Below are 27,569 nucleotides of genomic sequence, written 5' to 3'. Positions count from 1 at the left end.
ATCCATAAAGATAAACTGGGAAAGGACAGATGATCTTACAAAACACACAAAAGGCTCAACTTACAGACAGATACTGAGTTTCACTAATGATGGAAATGAAAATTAAGCCAAGGAGATAATCACTCACCTATCATATCACGAAATATTTTTTTAAATGATACCGAAGCTAGCCAAGGTGTGGTAAGCAGGCAAGTTCAAACACTGGGAGTGTGTACTGCTATGCACATAACTTTTTCATAAGAAAAATAATAACATACATCTGGGATCCTTAAAAAGAAATCATATACTCTTTGAATCAATAAATCAATTTCAAAGAATCTCTCCTCAGTAATTATTCACAAATCTGGGAAATGTTTTAAGCACAAAAATGGTCAAAGCTTTATTCTCAGGAAAAAAAAAAAACAAAAACTACAAACAGAGAAACAGTCAAAGGATCAGACAGCCAGGTGGGATATATTTTGCAGTCACTCAAAATACTTCTGAAAAATTAAATATAAAAATGCTTATAATTTAAGAGGAAAAATAGGATATAAAACTACATATCTAGTATTACAGGCAACACAAAAAACAACGAAAAGGCAAAATAAAAATGTCAGTAATAGTTATGTGAGTAATTGTCTTTTTATTACTTTTCTGTATTTCCCAAATGTTCTATATTGAGCATCTGTTAGATTTATCATGAAAGCCCCAAACTATCTAAAATAGAGTGATTCTATATGGAGCACTTTGGATAGAAATATACTGAATAAGGCTGTATTATACTTTTATCACTCGAAATTGGAGCAGTATAGTGGTGGAACTTTGAGTTCACTACTGGTCAGCCACATGACCTCAGGCAAGGTGAGGACCTTGGTTTGAAGCTGATACCAGGTAGCAAGATCATCTGGCTGGGGAAAAAGCACACACTGAAGCCGGCACAGACAGGGTAACAGCACATGCCGACCTGCTCCTAAAGACGCACGTTCTGTCGCTCGCCACACCCCAGAAGCTGCCATCCAGCATCCTCACTATCTCTTGGAGAGCAGAGCAGAGGCACATCTGGCTCACGTTGCCAGACATGCCTCCCCCAACCCGACAACATCACAGCTGCAGAGCTTCCTCCTGACCCACTTCTAGATGCGTGGTCTGAGTGCTTGCCACCGTCTATGGCCTGCTACTCAACGTGTGCTCTGTGGATCACCAGCCTCTCCTGCAGCCTACCAGAATCTCAGAATTGCACCCACCCCAGTACCATGAAGTAAGAATCTGCACTTTAACAAGATCCCCAGGGATGCACATGCCCATTGAAGTTTGAGTAGCACAGGGGACTCGGGAATTCAACCAACACTCCCTCACCATCATCACCCAACCTCTCAGCTGGTCTCATCCCTGGAACACTCTCTGTGACCACTCCCTAGACCCAGCCCCTCCCATTTCTCCTCCTCTTTCTCTGAACCCTTCCCTTGTGCCCTCTGAGACTCCCCAAATATTCAGGCTCTTCAATGAAGGGAGCCTGTACCTCCTTATTCTGACTAAAATCTTGCTAGCCCCTGGAGTCCGGCTTTCCTCACAGCCCACTCAGGTGGAAGATGCTCATTTCCTCTCCTACTGTGTGCGGGCTGTGAGGGTGGGAGCACTCCTGTCAAGCTGCCATTCAGCCACTCCAACCCCCAATTTCACCTAGTCTAGTCATGTACCAACCTTCAAGTCACTCTTACACATTTATATTCAGTTTTGGCCCCTGCCTCAGTATCTTCTCTACTCCAAGACTTCCACCGTGCTGGGGGGCTTCAAAATCCACACAGGTGACCACCAAACACTCCAGGCTCTTTGTCTGGCTGCCTTTCCCCAGGGATTTCCTCCATCTCCTATCTTATTAAGTCATCTACTTCCCATAGTCACACCCTGGATCTGTCAAACAATGAAAATACTCTCCCTCCCAGATTTCTGCTTCTCTCTATTGAGGAGCACACCTTCATCCCTTCTTCCCAGCCCCAATCCCTCCTGACAATACCCACCAGGCCTCTCACTTAGGAGGGGGAGGTCACTACATTAACTGATGCACATCTCTGCTCTCGCTCCCTCTGCCTCAGCAAGTCAGCTTCCCAAATTGGGCTGTCTTAGGTTCAGAGGGCAGATAATAAGAAGTCTCACTTAAGCCTTGACTCTAAGCCATATATGCTCCCACATTGCTTTTACTTATTTTACTTATTGAAAAACTGCAAGTTTCCACTAAAACAGCATTTGTTTCCTTGGCCATTAATCCTTAATTCATCTCTCCTAAAGGGAAGCCCTCAGAGAGGGGTGAGTGCAACCATCACCAAAACAACACCCTAAACCTCTAGCATTACAAGGAACTGGTTCACCTCAAAACTCACTAACCCAGACATTTCACACTCTAATCTCAACTTGATTCTCTCTGCTTGATTACTTGATTTCTCCATGATGCCTATTCTCCAACTGCAGTTCACTCTACTCTATGACTCATCCTATTTTCATACTATGAACCCAACTGTCCAAAAAAAAATTTCACATAGCAGGACAAACCAATACCACTACAATTTGCTGATCTTCAATGTCAACTGGACTCCAAACCCTGTCCAGCTCACTAGGCTTCCTTTATCAGGCTGTTCTCCACATCCTCACACAACTATTTTAAATCCCTTCTACTTGCAAACATTTGATATCCCATCCTCAACTACCCTCTCTTAAGCAAATCTCTTACTTTAGAAAAAACATAAGCCATTAAGCAAGACATCTCTCAACTCCCCATCATGAAACAAGTAAATTTACCTATATCCACACCCATCCCGCCTGCGTACCTTGTGCCACCAATTATCCCCACTTGCCTGTATCTTCATCTCTTCCTCTCTCTACAGGTGCAAAGGATACTCAGGGAGCTAACCCAAGACAGGGTTTGTACGCCCCGGGCAGCATATTTAATGCTCATCTCACAAAACCCAGCTTTTCCAATAGCCCATCAACCTCACGAGGGCAAAGACCTGACTTTACCACCACTGGATCTCAACCACCACCACTGTGCTTCAACTACCACAGTTGTAACTTAACTAGTACCGCTGTTCCGCAACCACCACTGTACAGAAGAACAGGCGTTCAGAAGTGTGGTTTCCTTTCACCTTCCCGCTCAGTGGCCTAATCTTACTTGACAACTTCAAACAAAAAACATCTCCAAAGTTGAGCTTCTTGGACAAGGGTCTCTTTCAATAAATATTTTATGGAGTAAATATGTTTCACTGAATATTTGTGTATTTTAGAAGCAACTCTTTATGATATCAAAGATCTGAAGAGTATAACGATAAAAGAAATTAGGTTGGTGTCTCTTACTCTGAGTCTAGACCTAAATAACACATGGATTAAAAGTCCACTTTAAAAAGTACTGCAGAGAAAGAATCTCTGTGATCTCCCTTAAAACTCCATTCTGAGTCCTCCAGACAGCCCGTGATCCAGTCTGTGACGCTGCTGTGATAGCATCTGGTCGACAGTTACCTTAGGATGGGTTCAAGATCAGGATGTCGCCGTTCTTCCCTCTTCAGTGAACCCTGATTCAGGGCTCTTAAGATGGTCTTGTCAAAAGTCTCCGAAGACAATTCCTTTGGAAGCTAGAAGAGAAAAACAGCACGGCTAATGTTAAATTTCTCACTTACTGATAAATGTTACAAACCAGAGGCATAAAAGATAAGGGCTTCCTGCTCAGCAATCATCCAAAAGCAGTTCCTTTTCTAAATCTTCATGACATAGGGCCCCATATTGAAGCAGCATGGATTTTTCCACTAGGAAACACCCGTCTGCCTTCTGGGCACCCCCCAGGGTTCCCCAGAGGTGCAGAGTAACCCAGCAGCATTCAACATGCTTCGGGGACATGCCTGTACGCTCCTAACCTTCTAAGTTCCGCAAGCCACACTACAATGACACCCACACCAAGGTTCTGTAGTCACATGGGACGTTTTGCATAGCACAGCTAGTATTTTTATCCTCAAATAGTATTCTGAAAAGTGTTATCTCTGCCTTTATAGTTATCACTTTTGTGCCTCCTGTTTTACATCTGAATCTCAGGCAATGTCAGACTACCAGTGCTATGCACCAAATAAAGAACTGGGTGTGAAAGATGGGGTGAAAACTCTCAATCTTACATTAAAAACACTAACTGAAGGTTTAGTAACCTTTTCCTCAATGTGACAGAGGTGCCCTCAGAGCAATGGACAAGAAACCACAAAAAAATCATCGCTTGGCCAAGACAATTTTTAAATTAAAACAAAATTTTAAGTCATTTTATTTATTAACTAGTTTACTTTTTAAAATGCCTAATAAATTGATTCTTTATAAAACTAACTAAGACTTTCAAGAAATCAAAGTCTTAAATTTGACTTTTGGTAACTAATTTTTGCAATTAACTTCTGAATTACTGGCACTTTCACTAAAATTAAGAGCAGAAACGTTAACATAGTATCTAAGGAGCTGCAAGAATATAATGATCTATACAAATTGTCAATTTACATATTGATCTTTAATTGGAGAACCCAAAGTAAGTATTCTTTTGACAAATAAGCATTTTGAGTCAACAATTCAGAAATGGAAACTTTCCTAAACGTAGCATAAAGTTATTACTAATTTTAGGCACAGAGAGACTATGGAATTAAGATACTATGTCAGAATGAAGCTCCTCCTGGTTCTTTTATTAATCCAATAAGGTCAAAGGCTCTGCAGGCATTCCACTAACCCAGTGTGGAAATCATGTCCTCTGACCACTAACAGGAAAAAACAAGTTCTAAAATCCACATATTTTCCAAACAAAGAAATGACTATTCATCTCAATATTTACACATTAATAACATCATTTTAATACAGATTTAGGACACTAGGTATATATCATATTACCCATTTTAAACACGATTTCTCCTGAATATCTGTACACAGCCAAAGAAAATAAGCTTCAGTGGAGAGGTCTACTTCAACTACCATATCGCTGATGGCTCTTCTAAATACAGGAAGGCCGGAGTATATAAACGTTCACCTAGTCAACCACTGTTCTCGTGACTGGGCAGAGTGTGGATATGTAGTCATTAGTATTTGCAAACTGATTTACTTTCAAGCCGTTTTTATCTTCAATTTCCCAGGACTATTTTCAGGCCTAGAGGAAGGCATATTTGCTAAAAATACAGGCTTAAATCACGTCTCTTCAATTCCAGTCACTCCCAAGAATTTTCTCACCTCTTGGTCTTCATTTCAGCATACCCAGCCTCAGCTACAGAGCCTGGGCTCAGCCTCAGCACAAGCTCAGAGTGCTGGGAGGCACCGATACCTCGCTACGACAAGCTTTTCTTTAAAAACATTGACGCCTAGTGGACAACTGTCTACAAAACCTCATTAAAATTCAGTTTTTGAACTCGTCTCGTTCATTCACTCACTCAGTCAGTCAACAAATATCCAAACTCCAACCCTGTCCTAGGTACTGTTTTAGGCGCTGTGGATACAGCAGTGAAAGAAGAAACAGAAACCCTGCCTCCATGGAGCTTCCACTCTGGTCATGAGGAACAAGAGACAGGGTGTCAGAACAGTGAGAAGCAGCAGCAGGGGAAGGGACTGGGAGGCGGAGCGCAGAGGCTGCCTTTTATACGGAAAAGGAGGATTTGAAAGCACTGACCTCCAACTCACTCTTCCACATTATAGCAAACAGTAAGTGCAGTTAAGCAGCATCTACAAAAGTTAAAGGTTGTTAGCATGCACAGGTTGTCAAAAGGACAGTTTTTGCTCTTAACTTTTGTAGATGATTTTGAAAGGAAGGGGAAAAGGGGAAAAAGATATATGGTAAACTTAAAAGCATGTTTTATAATAGGCAGTTCTCTTCCAGAAGTACTCAATGTTGCCAACTACTTCACATAACTTGATAAGGCATTTGTCTTATTTTAGAAAAATACTATATTCAGATATTGGCTAAACAGGGGGATCATTAATTACTGTGATTCTGAAGAGTGAACTATTTGGGCTATATTTTTTTAAAGCACCTCAACTTTTAGAAAAATTGTATGACTGAAAAAATGAAATCTGTCAAGGCCAACAGTAGCTGAAGATTAGTGACACCCAGTAGGAGAGCCTGTGACCAGGTGCTAGGCCCAGGCTGGGTGGGGGTCCATCATGGGCTCTCTCCGTTAATTCTCTTGGCACAGGGGACAGGCAGTAGCACCCCCCACCAAGCGCATTAAGTACCTGGCCTTGACAGGTGGCAGCGTGGCACTCGGTGCCAGGCTCCACACTGCGAGCATTTCAGCCTGGGCTCTCTATTCCCGAAACTTACCCTCCAGCGTTAGAATCTGTCCTAGAAAGGGCACAGAAGAAAGGGAAAGGAAGCCTGTTGCTCTCTAACCCAAATGAATCCTGCTCACGATTACTTGCCCCAAATTTGGATAAATTTACTCCATCAAGAGACAGAAAAGAGAAATAAGTAGAAGAGATGTTAAAAGTGCACGTGTGCGGGTGGCGTAGGACAGCCCTTCTCAGTTTCTTCAATAGGCAGAACGGTAGCCAGGAGTGAGTTTCTCCTTTAGGGGGCTGATGGCTCTCTTCCCTGGACAACGGTGTTCACACTCGCTCCTTCCACCACTCTCTCCTTCTTCACCACACTGTCTAAAGCTGACATGCCACGTGCAGATGACCTTCGGTGACTGGAAATTAATGACCCCCCATCTTTACACGGAGTCAGGTCACCAGCTTGAAGTGGAAGTTCTCAGCCCTTAACTGAGAGAGCCTAAGTTGAAAATAAGCCACAGCAAAATGGAAATATTCAAGTCGTCCCTGGGTGTTTTCACCCAGCGGAACTAATACTGTGACAATACATCAAACTCTGCGCTCCTCAGAGCCAGCATCTACTATGCTGCTCAAAGCGCTGCAGGCTGGGGTGACAGCCTCTTCCAGCTTTAAGAATGAAGAGACCCACATGATTTGAAAGAATATATTTAGAGTGACAAGCAGACAACCTAAAAACCAGCACTGTCCTGAAAATTTCAGTAGGTTCAATAACTATGTCACACCTTTACCCAAAAGTTAGTAATTGAGCTGGGAATGTTTCCTGTTTCTGGACTTTGTGCTTTATCTCCCTATGAACAATAAATTTTAAAATATTTGCCTATTGAGAAATACTAATTTATTGGTTAACCATTTAATCTATTCCCTCCTTTCAATATTTATCTCTACTCACAAGCTTTTCAATAAAATCAAATTAGTATAAGAAACAAGCAAGGGTTTGAACAAAATGATCTAAGATACTGTTCACCTCTGCAAGTCTGTATAAGATGTTTCCATTATTCCTTATTCTCAACACTTTGGAGATTCTCTCACGGGGGGAAGCGGATGGGAGGCTGGAACTCAAAGAAGGAACAAATGGAGACGTATTTAAGGAAGCCCACAGAGGGAGGTGAACAGCTGTCAGGTCTGAGAACCACTAACACAAACAAGCCTCACCGCATTTCGCAGATGCACTTTCACAGCAAGTACCCGGTAAGCAGCCACCAACAATATACATCTTGGCAAGGAACTAGGAATAAGGTTTCATTTTTTTAAAAATGTGGAAAACAAAACCCTTCATCATTTCCTTATATTGGTAATGTAAGGTAAGAAAACTTACGTTTAGAATAACATGACGTTTTCTACAGCTAATGTTCATGCAGAGTTCTAAGCCAACCTTTCCTTATGTGTCTTAATTTTCCTGGTGTTTGTTTTGATATTGAGGTTTCAGGATTCTGTATATTAGGTAAAAATCATTTTAAGAACAAAATCTATAATTTTACCTTCAGTAGAAATTCCTGTAGTTCTTGGTGGGTTTTTGTTACTGTTGTGACTGAAAGATCAGACCAATTTACCTGATTTAAAAAAACACACACATATTATATAGTTATTTCTTTAGGCAGGAACCGGCTAAAAAAAAACCATGTGTAAAACAAAGGGCCTTACTTATTAAGATTAACAATCAGAAATATAAAGTTAATCTGGCATTGTCATAATTTCTTCAATACTGTTACAATTAACTGTAAATTGACATATTCTACTCAAAAAAATCTTAGTAACTCCTTTCAAACTGCATGGTTTTTTTAAAAAGCTGTCTTTAAAAAAATGTGACTATGTTTTAGTAGTTTTTCAGAAAGGGAAATGTCTTACATTCCTTTTTGTGAGGTTGCAGGACCCTACAATGACACTTTGACAGTCTAGATCTGTGTTCCAAAAAAGATAAAAATTCTATTTCCTGGGACTTATTAAATACACATTCTTAAGAGTAATAACTAGAGTTTACTGCCTCTCTTTGGAAGTATCATATTGTATTTTCACGGGAATTTATAGTTTATGAATCCTATTAAGGCAGATGGGGCAGGTATGACTATCTCCATTTTCAGATGGAGAAAGTAAAACTCAAAAGTTACCTTACTTAGATTCGACCCTAAGTAAGTGGAAGAGCCAGAACTGACACCTATTATGCGCCTTACCTCTTGGGATACTTTTATAATTCAGCCAACTCCACGGTGGCCCATGAATAATTTCTACTTTACAATTATTTGAGCTAAGTAAATATTTGAACTATACTAATATCTAAGCCTTACCAACTAATCATATCATAATTAATCAGACACTTAAAAATATACACAAAATTTTACCTAGCAACCCTCTGAGCAACCCTCAAAGCAAATATCTTTATTAACTGGCACATCTTTTAAACGATTTTTAATTATTCAGTTTGTTGAGCAGCTACTTGTGTCAGACACTGCTCTCAGTGAAAGGGATACAGGAGTGGACAAGACAGCTGGAGTCTCTGCTGGCTGAGGGCAGAGTACAGTGCAGGAGATGGAGTAAAGCAAATGAATACTAGGATTCTCATCAGTGATCAGCGCTCCAAAGAAAACAAACATGGCATGATGCAGGAGCGGGGAGAGGCGCACAGACGGGCACCAGGACAGACCTTGGAGAAGGGGGCAGCTGAGCCAGTCTTTGAGCTGCAGGTTGTCAGCTGTACCACGGGCTGGGGACTGTCCTTCCAGAGCGAGGGGACAACGAAGGCCTTAAGGAAGGAACAAGCTAAGAGCTCCAGCAACAAAAGGAGAGCCAGTGTAACTGAACGAGGAGAGCCAAGTGTGGCTGGTGCCATGTGTTACAGAACTGCTCAGTGAAACGTCGAGATAAGGACTTAAAATTTGCACGCTGAGGATATTTCTCCCACAAAGCAGAAGCCACAGTTCTGAAATTCATTCAACAAATGTACTAAGCAAGTCAGATACGGTGGGACAACAGAGGATGAAGATTCCCGCTCTCCATGAGATAGTAACCTACTGGAAAGAAAAAACATGTAACCCACCTATAAGAAGTGAAAGGTGAGATGGTAGTATACCTTGGATGAATGAAAAAACATTCTGCTGGAGGATGAGAAACGACTTAAGAAGAAAGGTACAGCTAAAGTTTGGCAAGCACTACCTCTGGGGAGGAACTGAAGTGAGGTAGCACAGAAACAAGGTGTCATTCCATTAGGCCTCCAGGCACGTGCAGTCCAACCTTAGGAGGAAGGGCTAGACAGTGAAGCCCAAGCAGGAGGAATAAGGAAGACGTGGACAAGGAGTCCACACTACAGTCAACCGGCAAAAAGGAGACGTGGGGAGTAACAGAGCTGGGCTCTATGGTTAATCAGACAGCTGTGTGAAGGGCAGAATGACAGCAGAGCAATCAGAGATAAGACAAGGCAACAAAGGCCCGGGAATAGCACTGTCGCGAAAAAGGAGAGGAGGAGAAAAATATCAGGGAAAACGATGCCAGGAAAGGACAATGCCCGTGATCTTGATTTAAAAAATACTGGTGGTGTGGGCCGGCCCCGTGGCTTAGCGGTTAAGTTCACAAGCTCCGCTACTGGCGGGCCGGGTTCGGATCCTAGGCACGCACCAACGCACCGCTTCTCCCGCCATGCTGAGGCCGAGTCCCACATACAGCAACTAGAAGGAGGTGCAGCTATGACATACAACTATCTACTGGGGCTTTGGGGGAATAAATAAATAAATAAAATTATAAAAAAAAAAAAAATACTGGTGAAAGTGCTGACTTTTACTTTAAAGATGTTTCTTACACCTTAAATCTAAGGCTCTTATTTCTCTTTAATAAAATTGTCAGTGATTTTAATGTGATGCAATTTTTAAAACTTGGCAAACCATGCTGTATATACTAAAAACAGTAAGGTGCCTTAATTAAGACAAACGTATACATATGTATAGCTTTTCTTAAATTAACAAACTTGCCATAAGTTTTTCCAAAGATCAATTTTCATTCTTTCCAAAAGCTCACTTAACATAGGATATGAGGTTATCTTTGGGGGTGAGAGTAGCTTACTTTGAAGGTGTACTCCCAATATTTGTCAGCCCTTTTTCTCTGGACTCCTTTCAACATTATCTTCTCAATGTGCACAGCTGAAAGAAAGAAAACATGCTGACTTGTTCTACAGAGACTAGACACACATTCCAGTTTACCCAACTTAACAAATGCTCAACGATTAAAGCTATTTATCTTCATCCTTACTACTGGCCCTAAATCACGAAATAAAACAAAAAAACCCAGAAACACAGCAATGTGCCATCCATCCGTGAAGTAATTTTTTCTGTATCCATTCAGCACGCTGAGTGCCTGAGTAGTTTCAAGCACTCTGCTGAGCACCAGAGATAAATAACAAAAGGCGCCTAAAGTGAAGATTATTTTTCGGGATGATAATCTTCAAAAATGTTTCTTATTCAGATTACCACAAATACAGCACTCAAATTCATTCAATTATTTATGCATAGCAGGTGTAAACTAGAAAATATCTAGTTTTTTTTTAATTGGAAAAAAATCTTTCAAAAGTAATATATGAAATATAAATTTCCTTCCTATTGGAAACTTAAAAATTCTTTTTCTCAAATGTGACCCTTAATTTCATATAATGGTAACACAAACTTAACATTAATAACAAACTATGAAAGTTCACTGTAGCAAATTTTTTTTTACAATTTACTATACAGATAAAATAGTGGTCATAAATTATATTAGTGACTTAAGAACAATTACTCTAAATTGAACTGGATAAGAGGATCAGCTTATTCATGAAGTAATAAGCAAATATGCAAATCCCTGAATTACTCATTTTACACAACCTTTAATAAAAGTATCACCTTAGGAAGTAAATCTCTTTACAAACTGAAAAGAGCCAGTATACTAAGCATAATGTAAGGACTTAAGGAAAAAAAAAAGATTGTTGTTCGGGGTATAAATGAAAGAAATAGTACTTAATAATGAGGCTGGTGGTAATGAAGATGATAAAAGTCACACGGAAGAAGTTAGGAAAGTGACTCAACAGACACTGTTGGTTTCTGGAGACAGGAGATGGAGAAGAGGAGGGAAGGATTCATTTTGCCTTAGAGGAAGAAGTTAAAATAGATGAAGTAGAAAATATAAAGTAATAAAAGTAAACAGGAAGAAATAAGATTGTTATAGACCAGGGAAGATGGGCAATGAGAAAGCAGGAAACACAGGGATATTGACATCTGCTGGTAAACAGACTTCATACTAAACCAAGGAGATACGATTACCAGTATTTTGGGCCAACTTTCCAAATATATAGTGTTTGGTGGCCTGCTTCTGGGCCAATTCCCCTTAGTGGGTGAGAAGTGTTGAGGATGGAGACAAAAGTCTCAAAAGCCAGGTGAGAAGCCTGTAACTCCTCAGAAGCACTGCAGTGATAAAGGCCACAGCGCAGGAGGGAGGTCAGCTATTCTCAGGAGCTTTTCCACTAAATGATGTAAAGGATGACACTACTAAATAAAAACCATCTGAACTAATCTATGTTCAGAAATATAAAGCAGCTGTACTTCTGCAAATCAGTGGACTAAAGGTAGAGACCACTGGGGCACTATAGGGTATGGAACACAGCTCTGTCTTCAGCCTTGATTTCAAGGTATGCCTGCTATGCTCTATCAGAATCAAGATGAATAAGACAACAGAGTATGTGGTGAGGAATGGCCGATAATGGGAGACCCTCCAACCCTCATAAATTGAAAATGCAAAGTATGGATTACATATATTTGTTTTTAAGAATATAAGGAAAATCATCTATAGTACCACCTTACAGCTAATTGTTAGCATTCTGACATAGTCTTCACGTTTTTAAATATTTTTATTAAAAAAAAAAAACGGACCTTCGTTGTAAAACCAAACTCTGCTTTAGGTTACTAACATGTGAGCTTGGTTTAAGTAGTCTATAATTCAAATAGTTTAATAGTCTTGAATAGAAGTGGTAATTAGGTAAACTTTTTTTTTAAACATTAAACATTCATACATACTTTTTTTCTGTGAGAAACATGTTATTACACAAAAAAGATTATTATTGGGACTAAAAGGAGACAAAAAGCATCCATTCAAAGCTGTTATAACTGAGTGTGATGCTCACTGCATATCCTTCACTCTTCCAAGGCTGCCCAGGTAGCAGTCTACATTTTCCATTTCAATTTTTCCCTCAACACAAGTTAATGGACTCCCCAAATGCTAAGAGAATATCTGAACTCATTTCTTTTCAGATGGCAATGTCCTTTTACTCCCCCATCCCAGCCCTCTTGAAAACTGCATTACTGGAGGAAGCATGGACTTCTAAGACAGTTCTTCACTCTCTTACAGTGACCTTCTGTAAAACTTATTTTTTCAGTAGATGCTGAGCACATTCTACAGATAAAGCACTATATACTAAACACTTCGGGAATGTGTTAAGTTCTTTGCCCTCCAGAAGTATACAACCAGACTGAAGACAAGAGGCTACAAGGCAGAATCAAGTAAGCACACGCTAGGTCAGGCCAAGTGCTGCAGAGCGGGAGCCCAGACTCTAACTCAAAGAAGTGTGAGGACTAGTATTTGAAGTAAACCTACGACCAGGAGGATTTCTCTACTCCAAAAAGGAGAGAGCAGAGTTAGAGTCTGCAATCTTTCCATGTATAGATGCTTTAAGTTCACAAAAAATGTAGCATACCTTCTCGTTGGGTTCTATGAGGTGCCACAGTAAGTCCATCATGAGGTATTGGGGCTCGTTCTATTAAACTGGCCTCGTTACTTTGCATGTAATCACCATGAGCAGAGTCATTCTAGACGAGAAAGAGGGGCATGTGTTAATCTATACCATAGACTAAGAATAGTAAATTCCATAAAAATAAACCAGACTAAAGTCTTATACTTTTAATAACAACTATTTTAATAGCAATTTTTAGAGATCAAATAGGTGATTACACATTAAGGGCAGAAAGGTGCAAAGTGTCAGAGCAGTAAGGCAAAGGAGAAGTATCAATATTTATCTTCATTTAACCGTAATATTCTATCAATTATTTACTGACTCAGTCTTCTTGGGACATAAGGCATGTTACTATTCAGAATTGCCAATGACGTCAATTCTATACCAAAGGGAACCAGAATTGAAGGAACATATATAAAAGATGGTTCCCTTTATGCCAATCCCCATATGTTAGGGCATTTGCATTTTTTACATCATTTATTATGCAATTTTTACTCATTACTTGGTTTTAGTGACAGTCTAACAAGATGCTTTGCTAGGGAAAAGTTTTACAAAAGGTATCAATTCATGCCAAATCTTTCTAAACAAGAATGCTGTTGGACAGTGCGTTTACTATCAACGGTCAACCATCTAATAGCAACTGGGCGCTCTAAATCTAATTGAGTTTGCTCAGCCAATCACCGTCATTAGTAAACCGGAGTAAGTTTTCTCCTAGGAGAACTGCTGCTTGGAGTAACAAAGAGCATCCTGATCTTACACACAGCTCCCCAGAATTCAAGCACTGTCACGTAATATCTTGTTGCTATAACACACTGATTAAGCCAAAAAATAAAAGAGCCTTGTGACAGTTCTTTATCACAACTCACACTTTATCTCCCTTAATGTTCAGAATCTCAAAAAACTACTCAGACCAAAATCACCTCAGTTTCAAGAACCAATTACAATTTTACAAATCTGCAATAAATAATATACATTAATTTTTTTAATTGCATAAAGAAATGAGGCAAACAGAAGACTCTAAACTTCCCAAGAATCCTAACATAAAATATTTTGCTCTGCTGTCTAATCACGCATCCTGGCCTGACAATGAGTATGGGTCGCCAGCTGACAGCTCTATTTCTGGGAATAAAGCATCACGTTAGATTCTCTTGGGAGCTAAGCTTCAGTCTTACAGTTTGTCTTCACCTACAAATCCAAAGAAATAAAGATTGTCTACACAAACCACCTCATGAGAAAGAGAGCACAGACCTCTTAAGTCAACATCCAACCACTGAAACATTTAGCATGACGGCATTCACGAATTTTCAATATTACTGATTAAAAAAAGATAGAGGAATTCTTCTAACAATAACAAAATCATATACATCCTAACCAGACCATAGAATCACTTACTACAAAGGACCTAAGTTCATCAACCTATGAAATATCTACTAATTAAGTTTTATTCCCCCGCCAAGTCTCAGCATGTATCAGAGCTATAAAATTACTTAGACTAAGTTTAGAAACTATTGATAAAATTTAAAACTGTATTAATTTAATAAAAATTTAATCTAATGCCTCATGAGCTACAGAGATCAGAATCATGGAGTTTACTAGTCTCGACAGTGAATGGTTGTCAGTTCTGCTGTCTCCCCTTTTCTACATGTCACATATGCTTTTCTTTACTTTGAGTAGGGGAAAGGGAGCCATAAAATCTGAGAATATTGGTTTAATGGTATCTTATAGAGCAGAATTACACCCACTTTCTCTATTAAAAGTTCAGGTTCCCATGAAAACACCTGGCAGATGACATGCCAGAACTGGCATTTTACAAAGATTAGTTAAATGAAAGTAAAAACCAAATGAAAAGTGGAAAATTTTTCTCTGCTTGGATTAAGAAGATGAAGTTTAAAAATTCTAAGCCTGTAACAATATGCACAGGAACACAGAGAACATTAGTATGCGTGTGCTCTTCTCCTTTCTATAATTCATTAAGTAAAGCTTTTTCTGTCCTATGGCGAGGCTCCTCATGGTTAGCTCAAATCCACACATCATGCAACGCAGGTGAGCTGCACATCTCGTTCATTCCAGAGATTACTCAGATTTAAGTTTTACACATGTAGATCCATCACAATTACACACTTGAGATTTCTTAAATGTGGGGAAAGTTTGTGAAATAGTCAAGTGGCTGGACAGCCCTAAAAAGACTCTTCTCTGAAAACATACCATGAGAACTAAGGTAACATTGGCCTCATTTTACTTTAACAAAGTTCAAACTGTAGATGGAGTTTATTTTAGCTCATCTAACAACGTTCTACAGGTTTCCTCTAGTCCTTCCACGCAGACTGTAAATTTATAAAATACCAAGACATTCTCTATTAAAAAAAAGCAGAAATTAAGAGTTTCTTTGTCTTGGTTTTTGTTTTTTTTTTTTTTTACTAAATTTACTAACTTTTTCAGAAGTTTTTACACTCATCAACTGAGACTTAGAATATTAACATTAGTACATAACAACATCCTATTAAGTTTTTGTGGTAAAGATAGCCAAAAATACTTTGATACTCCTCCCCCTGAAACGCGGATCTAATTCCCCAACCAGTGGGTCTGGGCTGGCTTTAGAGACTTGCCCGACCAACAGAATGTGATGAAGGGGATGCTCCACTTGCTGAGGGTCATACAAAGGTTTGCAGCCTGGGACTCCTGGAACGCTTGCTCTTGGGAGTCCTGAGCCACCATGTAAGAAGTGTAATTCCCCTGAGGCTGCCGTGCTAGAGACCATATAAAGAGAGGGGCAGGAGAGAGAGAGATGACCTCCAGTCCCCAGCTGCATCTCCAGACATCCTGGAGCAGAGACAAGTCACCCTTGCTGTTAGTTACCTGTCTAAATTCCTGGCCCACAGAACTATGAGAAATAAAAAATGGTTGTTGGTTTAAGCCACTAAGTTTCGGGATGATATGTTTCACAGTTATAGATTTTACATTCTCTTCTTTACTAGGCTTGCAACTAAAGCATATGCTATTATTTAAGCAAGATTCATAGAAAGTCTTGCTTTGAAAGTTGGAAAATGATTTACTATTAGAAACATTACTGAGATGTCAAATTTCCTCCATTTCGGTGGAAGAGGAGGGAAGAAGTTGGGGAGAATTTAAGAATTATTTATTGTCTGCCTCTTTAATTGAGAGGATGTGGTAGACAAAGCAGACATTTGTCTCATCTCTACTCAATGAAATAGCACAAACCAACCCAAGGTAATGCCTCGAATCACCCTATAACATCTGATAAAAGGGAGGTTCTAGTGTGAGAAGAAACATAGCTGGTTAATGTATTAAAGTTGTGCTACGGAACAACAAAACTGTTATGTCAAACAGTTCAAAAAGGAGGGAGACCAATGAATCAACAGCTCAGAAACAGCATGATACAGATTTCTGCTATGATCGTGGATTCACTTCCCATGTAACTAACTGTTCAATTTAACTAGAAAGTGGGTATAAGGTAATTCAGCAAGACGAGCGTGGCAGAATTAACCATCTTAAAGCACGGGTAAATGCACTCGAGCTATTGAATGCAGAGGAAGCCAAACGATTTGCTGAATCCGTGTATCCTCTTCTGCCATCAGTCCACAGACCAGACCTGACCATTGCAACAGCAGCTACACCAGTTGTTCTTAACATGACATTTATGAAGAGTGGATATCTGTGCAGAGTAGAGGGGGACTGGAACGGGGTGGGTGGAACAAGATGGGTGAGGGAAACTCATCCCTATAACTTTCTATGTATTTTTGGGAACTTTATGAATTTATTACAAATAAAAAAACATTAAAATTGTTGATGTCATTGTCTTTTCTAGAGAACTGAACTTGCCAGGTGCACAATTAGGGAAGATCTGGCAAAAGAATGCTGACACGGAAGCCTACTGGGGAGGAGGGGAGTGGAGAATGAAAGAGAAGTGAGGGCAGCACTTTTTACCCAAGAACTGGCCTTGATGTTTTCCTTGTAAAACTCCCTTCACGTTTCTGTTATTGCAACCTGAATAGCGCCATCTGTACTAGACAGGTGGACTGTGAAAAATATAAACCGTATTGGACCACAAAACTAAAAAGGTATAGAATGCAGAGGGGCAGTGGTAATGGATTCTCAGGCCAGACGAAAACTGTGTCCCCACTTTTTAGCACCAGCATCCGTGTTTCCTTTACCTACCTTTTGTCCTACCATGGAAGGGAAAAGATCTCCTCTTTTACCCTAGAACTAGGAGGTTGTACTAGGAATTGCTATCTCCCTGGGCTAGCAGCCCCCAAATCTTTAAATCCCCACTTTGCCAGGATGTTCTTGGGTGAGGTTAACAGAACACATCCACGAACGTGAGTACAAGAGGATCCAGAGAGGGTGCGCCTCTCCTCTCTAGCCCAGATATGACCTTCTAGCTGCCCTCTCCTTCACAGCTCCACCCCACAACAGATGAGAGCGAGGGGACACGAAGGGGTCCTTGGTAGGAAGAGAGCCCTGGGCTCAGAAGCTTGACAGCCAGCAGCACTGCAGGGACTTCTAGCTCCTGCAGCAGAGCCACAATCTTCACCCCCACTGGAGGAAATGTTCCTGGAACCATGTAGAAATTGAAAAATTGAAGAGTTTAAGCAAGATTCTTGACAGTAAGTGATTTACAGGTTGGTAAATATTAGTGTTGGGAAATAATGCATTAGGAGTTGCATTTAATTCCACCTGTTAGAACAGGTGCCTTCCCCAAACTAACAAAACCACTTAACACTACTCTCTCAACAGGCAACCTCTCTATAAGTACGATGACCTCTTTCTCAAGGAAGTACTCCACAAACACTACACCATTTTGGTTCACATGTGACTATGTTGTCTGTTCTGGAACCACCACTGAATTTCAATCATTTGATACTCAAAAATCAATTATACTGCAGAAAAGTTATGTTTCTTAACTATCCCAATTTAAGCATTCGTAACAAGAAACATAAAAATTCCACAACTTTTAGGTTATAGATTGCTCACTCAGTGACCAAAGTAAGTTTTCAACTTTCTGATCATAAGCAAGGTACAATCTCAACTCTGTATCTGACTCCCACTGCCTCTCAAGCAAATCATAAACCAGAGATCAACACTAGACAACTACAGATAACTACCCAAACAATAAGAAAATAGTCTGTAATTTACCACTTTCCATCCTATCAAAACATCCCCATAGGTTTTCACCAATTTATGCACCCTCACACACAAAAGCTTATTTAACTTAGGGAGTACAAATGGTCTGATTTTGAAACAGTAATTAATAAGCACAACTATTCAGCATTCACACATTGACGATTCAGTTCAAATCTATACTGTTTTATGCCTGTTTACCTAAAGAAACAATTCCTATTGTTATTTCCAAAGCAACTGTGCCTATACCATATAGGTGTAAATATTTTTATAAGGTAGCTGATAAGTATAATTCAATACAAGACCAAAAAAAAAATCACTGCCTGATGCACTTTGTCTTAAAGCAATTTATCATACTGGTATTTTTCAGAGCTATATCTGAAAAACCTAAGTATAGGAAATTTTGACTGAGCACGTATGACACTATATGCAATGCTTACAAAAAAATGATATGTGACGCCTGAGCCTTTGGGGAACTTAAAATCTAGGAGAGAAAGTGAATTTTATATGTTATGTAAGTCAAAGAGTCATAGCAGAAGTGGCAAAATTATAACACAGGATACACATGCTCCTGGAATTCAGAGGTGGCAAAGAATCTTATGAGATGACTGCCACAGGGACAATTCCAGAGAACATGTCAGAAATGATGGTGTAAACCAGCCTTGAATGAAAGGTAGAAGTATGAAAAAGAGTGGGAAAAGGGAATTTTGAGTCCAAAGACCTAGAGGCCAGGCTCCATCAGTCACTACAACAAGACGTGACATGATTCAATATTGCTTTAGGAAGATATATCTGGCAGTGGTATCCACTGGCAAGAGGTGAAAAGGCGAAAAGCAGGGGAATCAGTTAGGAGACCACTATAAAAGTCTAGGCATCAAGTCCCCAAGAGAATGGTGTCAGCAGGATGTGGAACGGGTGGATTCAGGATATGAGGGGAGGTGAGGATTACGGTTATCAAGCAAATCCGAGTGTCTAGAAGTATAACGGTACTATTCAGAGAACTGGATGAGCCTGGAAGATTTTTTTTCCTAAATCAACGAAGCATTTTTTTCATAGATATTAGGTTTAAAGTGACAGTGGACATTTCAAGGAGACACACCACAGGTGCGCGCACACAGAAATTTGCACTGGCTCCCACTGCAACCTGCTGACAACTTATTCCTTTCATCTGACCTTCAAGGCCCTCTGTAACTCACTCCTATTACCTCTTCAAAATTCTGTTATTTCTATTCATCCACTGCAACCAAACTGTGCTATTCACTCTCTAAACCACCGATAGAGAGAGATAAGACTGATATATATGTATATATATATATGTCTCTTGTTTACCAAGCATTTTCATACATACCATGTTCATCTTCACAGCCGTTATATGCAATAAATGGTGATGATATTCTTATTTTATACCAAGCAGTCTGAAACTCGGAAAGACTAAACTTGCCAAAGTGATCTTTTCAAAACCTAAATCTGACCTCGAATAAGTTATTTCTTGAATGAACATAAAACATTTAGCACATAAATGTGCTACGACATTTAGAAGGGAATTAAAGGCCAAATGTTGCCTGGAGCATTGGAAGAAGAGAAGGAAATGGACTACCAAGCACCCAGCAGCTCTGCCACCTGTAACATGAACATGCTATTAGGCACTTCCCTTCTAGAGCGACTGTTGACACTGATGAAGGACGCTTTTGGGACAAAGCATGCTCTGTGAATACAGGGAGTGCTGTTCCACACAGTCCTTCATAACGAAAAACAGAGTCAGTACAAGTGAAGCTCAGTCTGCTCTGAGGGTAGCGCAGGCCTTCTCACTTCCCTTAAAAAAATAAAAATTTAGCTTAATATTTCTCAAGGAAGGACAAAAATAAATAAGCGTAAAAATTAGCTAATTTAATAGCTTCTATAAAAAAGATATAATAATGTTCCTTAATTATCCATGGATTCCAGTCTGTGCCCTGAGCTAATGAAAAATTATGTAACTTAAAACTGCAATATAGCTTTAAATTGTAGAATAGTTTTCCAGCTAACTGTGAAAACTGGATAAAGATTTAAGTAAATTATGGCTGCATGGGAGTTAATGAGAATCCAAATTCAAAATACGTATTTTCTCCATTCCCATCTTCAAAGCCAATACGGGGAGAATACGTATCTTAATGATTTGTGACCCAGAGAAATGTTTGCTTTGGGCTTATTTATCTGTAGCATACCAGAACTTTACAATGTAAGTATTAACAAGAATAACTGCTCCAAATAAATGTATCTGAAATACTATCTTTTCAATTACCTGTCCTTCCTGGACACCAATCAATTTAGAGGTAGGTTAATAGAGGACAATATAGAAAATACTATACCGTACGGATTTTTATTAGGTGAAAGAAAAAGAAAACCCATTCCTGAAAACAACTGATATAACAATCTCGATGGCTGCAACTTAGTGGAAAAGAAAAATGCACTGAGCATCATTCTCAGAGAATTTGTCTTCAAGACAGTATGTGAATTATTTTGCATCTTATCTCATTACTTCAACCACCACAACCTCCAAAGAAAGTTATTATCCCCATTTTACTGTAAGACTGAGGCTCAGGGATTTAAGTGGCCTCGTTAATATCAAAGAGCTAGTGACAGAGCTGGAATTTCCAAGTCTAGGGTTCTACTAAACACGGCTATCACTCTTCAAGGCCTTTGATGGCCTCACAACACACTTCCTGTCCCCTCCCCCACAAAAAGCAGTAAAAGAAAAAAAAGTGTGTGTGTGTGTGTGTGTGTGTGTGTATATTACATTAGTTAATGTGAAGAAAAGAACTTGCTTCCTCTCCATCTCCACCACCCCCTTCTCCTACTGAGGTATAACAAGTGAGACCTTCCCTGAGTTCTCCTTAGCTGGGAAAACCACTGCACAGAAAAACCTAAGAAAACTGCGGGAGGATACCCAATATCTCCCATTTGCTACTAAAATAATCACGAGTAACTGTGATATTCTAAAAGCCCTTTCCAAAAGGCATTTATAACTGAACTGCTTTTATTCCTTGCTGCAGCCAAAGCAACCTAAAATTTCCCATAAAAGACATGGCTAGTTCTGCTCCCCATTCTCAATCTGTGCGATGCTGTACCCACTCCTCTACCTTCCGAACAAGACTTAACTTTTACCTATAACTGCTAACATTTATTGAAGATCATGTGCCAGACATCACTCTACAAGCACTTGGTCATTAATCCTAACATAAGCACTGTTATTATCCCTCGCATAGGAGAGAGGAAAGCCTCAGACAGTGCCCTGCTCCAGGGATACTATTCACTGTAAAATCTCCTAGCACTGACCAATAAATTAAATAAAGGTATTTATTACCTGTGAGCATTAGAACTGTTCTTTTTAAAAATCGTTTTTAGAAAGCATCTTTTTAGCGCCTAATACAACAACAGCTGAAATCCTGACAACTAACCTCTCCCTTCTCATTTTAAGTCAGTACTCTCATTAGGGTTCTGGCTGCCACATGCATATTCAAGTTATTCTAAAGCAGGACTGTTTATGTTAAAACTCTTTGAAAAGAGCTTTCTTTTTCAGGCCCCAACATTACCAACACATTATCTGTATTATTAAAATGAGTGGAAGAACTTGCTCTGTCAAGCACAATATAGCTAATTAACCTACGCTATGAGAAAGTAACAATTTTGCAGTTTTCTTTTTTAGTAACCTCATTTATTTCTGTAAGTAAATGACCAATGGGCCACTTAATTTTTGTGAGTTCAAATATGCTTCGTGAACTCAAAAAACAGTAAGACACAGGATGAACGTGTGTTTTACTATCAAAAGTTTCAGTTTCTATCCTTAATTCAAACATTAGTACTATTTGCCAAGCAACTACATTTTGAGGATACTGAAAACACAATCTCCAGAGAAACATGCCAGACCAACGATATTGACCACTAACGCTATCAAGACAGGCTATGTTTCTTTTTTGTTTCTGGTTTTTTGTGTGTGTGTGAGGAAGATTAGCCCTGAGCTAACGTCCGTTGCCAATCCTCCTCTTTTTGCTGAGGAAGAATGGCCCTGGGCTAACATCCGTGCCCATCTTCCTCTACTTTATATGGGACGCCACCACAGCACGGCTTGACAAGTGGAGCGTCGGTCAACGCCCAGGACCCGAACCTGCGATCCCCGGGCCCCGAAGCAGAGTGCACGAACTTAACCGCTACACCACCCGGCCGGCCCCAGTCTATGGATTTTATGCTTTCTTCATTTTTGTGTTGCTAATTGGGGGTTAAATCTCCAAAATTAGAATACCCACTTTCATGAACAGGTAAAGGTGTCTTTAGGCATTCAAGGAGAGGAAGCGTGGCTGTCTTTCCTCTTTTCAATGAAAAAGCAACAGAACTATCATTGTCTGAAATACACAGTTTTTGTTGCTATTGCTAACACATTATTTATAGTTAGGGTTCGTAACAAGAAGAGACTCATTTTTAAAACCAGGTCTTTCCAGATATGCTATATATGCAGTCTGTAACTTTCTTAACACATAACTACACCAATCACCCAACTTTCCTAGGACACTGCTGAGTATTTTCACTACTTCCTACTCGCCTATTGGTTGAATTTTATACAAGTGACTGACAATCCACAGCAGTTCTGAAGAACATGAGCTTTATGCACAAGTCTCCAAAAAGCAATGCCAACATTTAAGCTGTAATCCAATGTAACATTTACTCTAAAATCATCCAAATCACATAGGAAAATCCTAAAAATATTACTCTTAAAAATGTAGTTTAATCTTCCTCCATCTTTCTAAAATGATCTAGTAAGTACATTCCAGTGGCAAGTTTGTGGACCTATCACCTCAACTATTAACACTGTAACCGTGGTATGTCACCAAACGGTTGCTGGGCCTGGTCAACTTGAAAGCATATATAATTAATACAAAATTCGCATTACAGCTCATGTTCTCCCTGTAAACGTCATTAGTATTTATTTATTTACTTATTTTAACGCGAAGCTGCTGCATATTAGGTACTGGATACAAGTCTTGAAAGAAGCAGGAACACTCTTCTGGGCTAGTATACTCTTACTCTAATGGAAAAGAAAATTAAAAGTTCTCCTTTCTCCATTCAGGATGGATGATAGACAGTAGTAAGAAACAGAACGATTCCTATGCAATTAAAAAGTTACATAGATGTATCTAACGGTTACTTTCGGGGCAATGAAAGGGTGCCACACGAATTCCCCCTTAGCACTCGCAGAGTACATCACCCACGTGGTTCTCCACTCGCCCCGCCCACCCTCGCCTCGCCCCCCCCAGCGGAGGCCGAGGGAACTCCCCCCAAGGCGCGGCCCATCCTCAGCCACCCGCCCAGGGGCGGGGCGGGGCGCTAGTCACGTGGGCGGCGCGCGGCCGCCATCTTGCAGGGCGGGGGAAGGGAGAAGCCCCGCGCGACAGGCCCCCGGCGGCCGTCTGCGGGGCCGCGGCAGCGCCAGACCCCGGGGCCCTCCGGCGCGACATGCGGGCGCCTCCCTGCAAACTCGGAGGTGGGCCGTGCCTCCCCCGGAGCGCATCGACGGCGAAGGCCGAGGAACAGCCGGGTCGGACTGCAGTGAATCGGGATTGAAATCAATCCACTCCCATCTGCAGCCTCCGGAGTGACAGCCTGGGAGCAACAAAATCCTTGCAGCGGAAATGTCTTCAAGGCCAGAACACGCCACAGCTGGGGGACCCGGAGTCCACGCTAACAAGCAAAAGATGCGGGATTGTAACAATTTAATGCGACGCAAATGATCTGTTACGATAACCCTCAACAACTACTGGAGAAAGAAGTTCAGCACACCACCAGTGTCTAGAAATAGCCTTCAGCGTCACCTATAGTACGAGTATCCCCTATGATTTATTCCCGCACTTCAACTGACGGCCACAGCACCGGGCACTGCCTGAGAAGTAACGATGCGCTGAAATTAATGGCAGGATGCCCAGCCTCACTTCGTCCACTCCTCCCAGCAGCCACTGGCTGCCAGAAAAGGCCACACACTGCAGTCAAGATAAAAATCTCATTACTCTGGTTTGCACGCATCTCTCCCCTTCCTCTAGTCGCCTTCCAACACTCGCATTACAAGCAAAATTTAAAGGAAAAAAAGACTCGTAGCAGTTAAAAATCAGAAATTGGTTACCGTTGTTGGAATATGAATATGGAATGATATAAACTGTTCCATTGTGGGACATTTTCATTACACCTACAATCTAAGGTTATTTTTACAATATATACTATTAGAAGAAATTCTTAAAAATAAGATATATAAGTACGTATTGCTCTTGAGTTCAGGCTTCTTAAATTTAATGGCAGTGGCATAAGGACTTTTTGGAATTATTTGAGTGAGTAGGCTGAAGAGTGGTAAGTTTTTGCCATGAGTATACAGAGTGGCACAGTAGTAGTAAACAGTGGAAGATGATAAAATTTCAAGCTCACCAAGAAAATACTGGGTACTAGCATTACTACATCTGAGTTTGATAATATGTCCTAAAATGAGTTAGTCACTTAACAGAAGGCTAGTTTTAAAAGGAGAGGCTCAGCCTAGATTATCGCTGAATCCCTTCCAGTCCTCCAATTTCTTGATTCTATGGATATTGAGTCTACACACTCGTTAGAGAAATACAATGCCCAGTTTTAGTTCCAGGGTATTTAATAACACAGATATATAAGTTGAATTAACTTTCAAGCAATGAGGGGGAAAAAAATCCCCTTTTCCAACATATCATTCTGGAAATCACCTCAATTGGAAAGCATGGCATCCAAATTAATACCTAAGTAAATGAACCACGAAAACAAACTCTTATTGTACATAGTTTTTACTCTAACTGAAACCTACTCCCCTCTCCTCCATTAAATTGTCACGCTCAAGGATTTTATATCGGGCCTAGGTTATTATTAAATTGCTTTCATGGCTCTATAAAAATTTCGGCTTCTTCGATGTTTGCGACAAGTGACTCATCTGGCTTCTCGTCTACTACACTTTGGTGTTTAATGACTTTTTAGAAAACGACATTTACGCCTATAGTAAAGGCCCAACAAATATCCCCAGACCCAAATCTGTAGGCACGACTCCAACCCGTTAGAAAGCAGGTTATGCCAGAGGCAAAGGGCATAACCAGCCCGCCCCAGGAGAGATTTCTTTACCCAACCTGCGCTACTACTTCACTAATTGGAGTCAATTCGCAGATCTCCACATGAGATTTCTTTTAGAAACATTAAGTTCTCTGAGCAGGAGCCAAAAGACCCTTATAACTCCTTTCAACTTAGGCATACACTGAGCAAAAAGTAAAGCCCCTCTGTGCCAAAGATAAGGGCCGCCCGCCGGGAGCGCACCTTAGGACACCTCCCCGAGGAGTAATGCAGAGCTTTCAAACATGTAACCGGAGCGTCAGCCGGCAAGACAGGAAAGGCACTGCCCGGGGCCGGACTGCGGCTCCCACCCTGGCTCCTCCAGCGTTTCCCTTTCCTAGCACCTAGGGCCCGAGAGATGCTCTAAGCGAAAAATACTCTAAGCCAAAAATGTCCCGAGACCCTTCACCCGAGAGGGGCACGCGGGCTGAGAGCTCCATGTTTTCCGTGGCAACTCCGGCACGGAAGAGACTTCTAGAGCATTCTGTTATGGCGGGTGCCTGGGTGTGCATGGGGTGGGGGTGGGGGGTTGAACTGAGCGGCCCAGCAAAACGAAGATCAGTAGTACGGGGCTGAGAGCTGGGGGTGGGGACTCCGAGCCACCTGCGCCGGGTGAGGCTCGGCCAAGGGGTGTCCGAGAGCCAGGCCAGGGAGGCCGCCGGGCGGAGGAGGCTCGCGCGCCTTACCTGGGCCCCGGGGCCGGCGAAGTTGCACGGCTCCAACTCCGCCTCCTCGGAGCCCCCGCGGAGCGCGGCGCGGAGCCTCTCCAGGTGCTCCCTCAGGGTGACCCGCTGGTGGAAGGAGAACGCCGGGTGCAGCGAGGCCATGGTGAAGAGCAGCAGCAGTTCCTCCTGGGCCCTGAAGCCCAGCCCGCCGCCGGGCCGGGGCTCGGCGCCGCCGGCTTCCGGGCCGGAGCCGTCCTTCTCGGCGTCCTCCTCGCCGTCCTCGCCGCGCTCGCCGGGCTCGTCCCCCGCGCCGCCCCGCGAGCCCTCGCCCCGGGCCGCGCGCAGGCTCTTGAGCACCGAGTCCACCTGGGGCAGGAGGCGGTGCAGGCGGCCGGCGGCCTCGCGGTTCTCCGAGCCCAGCAGCGCCAGGTAGACGATGAGGCGCGAGCGCACGGCGGGCTCTCGGAAGTCGGCCAGCGGCCCCGGGTCCGAGAGGCCGTTGGCCTTGGCCTCCGAGTCGCGCAGGTAGTGGTAGTCCTTGCGCGCCAGGTCCTCCAGGCACGAGCCGAGGAAGCGCAGCTCCAGCGGGTTGCACAGGTCCAGGAGCCCGCACATGAACTCCAGGCGCTGCGCCGAGCCCAGCACCAGCCCGAACCACTCATACACCCGCTCCTGCTCGCGCAGCGCCGCCCCGGGCCCGCCGCCGCCGCCCGGCATGCCCGCCCCCGCCGCCGCTCCGCCAGCAACAGGCGGCCCGAGCCCCCGGGGCGGCGGCGGCGGCGGCGGCTGGGGGCCCCGCGGCGGGCCCGCGGGCGGCGGCGGCGGGGGGCGGCAGTCACGGCGGCGGCGCGGCGGCGCCTTCGCGCCTGGCCGCGCGTCCGCCTCAGGCTCCTCCGCCTCGGGCGGCGGCTCCGCGGGGTGCGTCGGCTTCAGCGGCAGCTTCATCCTCAGCATCCTCGGCTAAGGCGGCGCGGGCATGCAAGCGGAGGCGGGCGGGAGGGGCCGGGAGGGGGGGCGGGGGCCGAGGCGGCGGCGCAGCCGTCAGGAGCGGGGCCCCTCCATGCCGCCGGGGGAGGGCCGGGGCCAGGGGCGGGTCTCGGCCGGCGAAGGGGGCGGCGGCCGGCGGCTCGGTCGCTGGCGTAGTCTTCCCGGGCCGGAGGCGGGGCGTGCCCGCGGCGGCTCCTCCCCCTGGGCTCCGCGCCGGCTCTGGGAACCCGGGTGCGGGTGGGAGCAAGCGAGCGAGCGCGTCCTCCTTCCGCCGCCTTCTCTCCCGTCGTCCGCACTGGGCTGGGGTGGCGGCGCCTGAGCGCTTCCCTCGCGAGCCGGGGCAGACGGAGCGGCTGGGAGAAGAGGAGGAGCGGCCGGGCTGGGCGGAGACGCTTGCGGGCTCCGCGCTGGCACCTCAGCCAATCAGCCGCCCGAGCCGACGGTTGCGCAGCTCTCCCCGCCCCCAGGGGCCGCCTCTCTCCGAGAAGCCCCGCCCAGCTGCTACCTGGCCGCCTCCCTCTCGGTGGCCTCCGCGCGGTCCTAATGTCTGATGTTTGCCGGCGGGAGGGAGGAGGTGGGTGGGACGGTGGGGCGGCGGC

The 27,569-nt window shown here is 42.8% G+C and overlaps 1 protein-coding gene across 3 annotated transcripts in view; it reads right to left on the bottom strand.

Annotated features, from left to right (window-relative positions):
* The window catches only part of ZCCHC2 (zinc finger CCHC-type containing 2), a 55,137-nt gene extending 27,854 nt beyond the window's left edge, over positions 1 to 27,283 (bottom strand). For 2 of the 3 annotated variants that reach the window (XM_058557264.1, XM_058557265.1), the window contains exons 1-5: positions 26,005 to 26,718; positions 13,007 to 13,118; positions 10,351 to 10,427; positions 7,782 to 7,853; positions 3,487 to 3,599 (exon numbers count right to left, since the gene is read on the bottom strand). In XM_058557264.1, coding sequence (XP_058413247.1) covers positions 3,487 to 3,599; positions 7,782 to 7,853; positions 10,351 to 10,427; positions 13,007 to 13,118; positions 26,005 to 26,700 — 1,070 coding nt within the window. In that variant the 5' untranslated portion in view covers positions 26,701 to 26,718. Of the gene's footprint in view, positions 1 to 3,486; positions 3,600 to 7,781; positions 7,854 to 10,350; positions 10,428 to 13,006; positions 13,119 to 26,004 lie in introns of all 3 variants that reach the window. The other variant, XM_058557263.1, reaches the window with a different exon arrangement.
* Positions 27,284 to 27,569: the final 286 nt, after the last annotated feature.

Source organism: Diceros bicornis, chromosome 16 (genome assembly GCF_020826845.1).
Source record: "Diceros bicornis minor isolate mBicDic1 chromosome 16, mDicBic1.mat.cur, whole genome shotgun sequence".
NCBI classification, from domain to species: Eukaryota; Metazoa; Chordata; class Mammalia; order Perissodactyla; family Rhinocerotidae; genus Diceros; species Diceros bicornis.
Note: the sequence above shows the minus strand (reverse complement) of the source record. Positions and strands in the feature narration are given on the sequence as shown.